At 37.9% G+C, this 2,797-nt stretch overlaps 1 protein-coding gene across 1 annotated transcript; it reads right to left on the minus strand.

Moving 5' to 3' along the window:
- Positions 1-1,012: 1,012 nt before the first annotated feature.
- Positions 1,013-2,140, minus strand: LOC140147158 (neuropeptide CCHamide-2 receptor-like). Its single transcript, XM_072168938.1, has one exon. It carries the CDS (start codon positions 2,138-2,140, stop codon positions 1,013-1,015), a length of 1,128 nt encoding a protein of 375 aa, XP_072025039.1.
- Positions 2,141-2,797: the final 657 nt, after the last annotated feature.

A 2,797-nucleotide genomic window follows, 5' to 3' on the forward strand; every position in this document is an offset into this window, starting at 1 on the left:
CATTAACCTTTATCATTACATCACTTCCTGAGGGGAAATCCCATTACATCACTTCCTGAGGGGGAATCCCATATATGATGTCATCTCTTTACAATCTGAAGGGGGGTTTCCAAATATTCCAAATTAGATATGATTCAACTTGTCTTGCTCAATTTGAGATGGGAATTCCCCCAAAATGTCATCACTCATGTAACTTTGTAAACAAAGATAAATCATCAAATTAAATTACTCAGGGCACATCACAGCAGATAGTGAGTCGAGTTTTATCAAGTCAGATGCGTTCATTTCGTGCACAGTCAAGTGATCAAGGATGGGTGGCAGAAAATATTTAGAGTAGATAGAAAACTTATATTCTTCCCTTATTACTGCTGCGTCAATGTTCTGAAATTTCCAATCAAGCAGATCCTGGGTGCGATTATAGATGTCAGCAGGTTTTCCATCTTTGGTAATAATTCCGCCTAAATACTTATGATCCCCATCCATCACTGTCGCAATGTTCGAATTACCGATCTTGAATTATTGAAGCGGTTTAAAACTGCCACTGACGATGATCTGCACTTCGATGGTTTCAAAGTAAGGTCCATTATGTCCACAGTTGAGTTGATGTTGTTTATTATGCGTTGGTGGCTATCACGTCTGCTTGTCGCCAAGTTGAAATCATCCGCGAAGGGATTCACAATGTGCCGAAGGTTATAGTCTTTGTTGAAATAAGAACCGTGTTTTTCCTCGGATTTTATGTAATCCAGAATTGGATTGAAGCTCAACAGAAAAATAAGCGGTGATAGGGGGTCACCTTGAAAAAACTTAACTTATTTGAAAATTTTGACCTTTCTTATGGAAGATGATTATGAGGTTTTAAGGTACAGGTTCAACGATTGCATCAGAGGATCGTTCCTGTTTATTTGGTTTTACTCATCATTCAAATTTACATTAACGTGAAATTAAACAAAACAAAGATTTAAAAAAAGTAAGATCCCCAAACCATGCAAACAGAAATGTTCGAAGCTCATATTCATTGCAGCTCTGTTGCTGAAGAATTACTCAAATGAGAAGTCCTGGAGTTAATGGCGTCCTGGCGTCCAGCTTGACTGTTAACCAATTCGTAATCTGTATTTGCAGCTCGCTTCCGACACAAGCAACAGCATACCTTTAAAAAGGCATTCCTGTAGGACGAATTGACAATGCTGTATATAACAGGATTTACAGCAGAATTGATCAGCATTGTTATTCGTCCAATCCACGAGATATAATGACTTTGATGTGCATTTAAAAAATCCTCTCCAGCCAGACCATTCAAGTTTATGACTTCGTATGGTGTTAGACAGAGGAAAAATATTAAAGCGTTCATTTGTAACATGTGCACAAGATTCTCTCGAGCTTGGATGGATTTTGCGGATCTAATGCTACAGTTGTTTGTCAAACTGCGTCTAAGTTTCACCACCATTGCTATTGACATGAAGATCACTGCAGGAACTGCAAGAAGGTATTGAAGAATATCAGCATATCTTACAACATTAGCGCACCAATCACACCCATGGAAGCACACTGGTATTACAGTTGGGTATTCACTGTATTCTACTTCAGGAGGCCATGATACGCAAACATTTTCAACGACGAAAAACGGTATTTCGAATCCAGCAAATAGCAAAGCCATGACCCAAGCAGCAACAATGGAGAAAATGGCGCGTTTTCGCGATATTCGATAACGCATTGTATGGCAGATAGCCAGATACCGTTCCGTGGTGACTAGAGTTATTAGAAATACTGATGCAAAATAACAGAAATAGATCAGCATATTTGGTATCGTACACCCTGCTGGAGAATGGAAAGTAAATGATCCACCGAAATTGAGCCCAGCAGAATGCGCATAACTCCAGCTGTATTGAAGGCCTCCAGCGAATAACAAAAGTCCATCTGCAATAGCTAGATTTACTAGGTAAAAGTTAGTCATTGTCCGCATGGCTTGATTGCGATACACCACATACAAGAAACTGCCATTGGCGAACAATCCAAAAGCAAACACTATGGGTACAATCACCAGTACAAAATATTTGGCGAAGGGTGTGTAGAGGTACGACAAAGTCTCCTCTACAGTAAAAGTCACATAGCACTGTTCGTATGTTTCGTTAAAACTCTCCATATTGGTGGTTTTTCTCGATCTAAATTATAGTTATACCTAAACACATTATCTGATGTCTACAACTGGTACCTTATGAGTGAAAATATTCTGAATCCCAAGGACACAGTTCAAAAACCTCTATCCAAGAATAAGATCTGCAAGAGTACAGGAGTACTGCGTTCTGATGGATGAGCATGTTTTACACGGTTGTTGAACAGGAAATAGAAAAAGCACAAAATACCCTTGAACTACAGTTGTGTTTCCCGACACAATAAGTGCATACCCATACTTGGCCCATTTACGGTCACTGATCGATGTGTCTGATGTTTATTTCATGGTATTGATCTAAATTTTATATTTCAACAAAAAGTCAGAGTGCGGTATCCTTTAACCATTACTAATTTTGCTAACTTAAATAATAATTTGTGATTGAATTGAATAATTTGTATTGAATCAATCACTGTCAATTAATGGAAATTACCAAATCGAGTAAAGTTGAGTAAAGTTCAGTGTAAACTAATGTCAATTATTGCTATTTCAGGGATAGCATGAACTATAGACCGCCGTATGACAAAAGTTGTATCAAAAGGATTGGTATTTATCAGTTTTTATTGATAATGCATTCTGACACATCAATATTCAACATTTAAATATCCAATTAATCTGTAGTCTTGCAGA

This window comes from Amphiura filiformis, chromosome 3, assembly GCF_039555335.1.
Source record: "Amphiura filiformis chromosome 3, Afil_fr2py, whole genome shotgun sequence".
NCBI classification, from domain to species: domain Eukaryota; kingdom Metazoa; phylum Echinodermata; class Ophiuroidea; order Amphilepidida; family Amphiuridae; genus Amphiura; species Amphiura filiformis.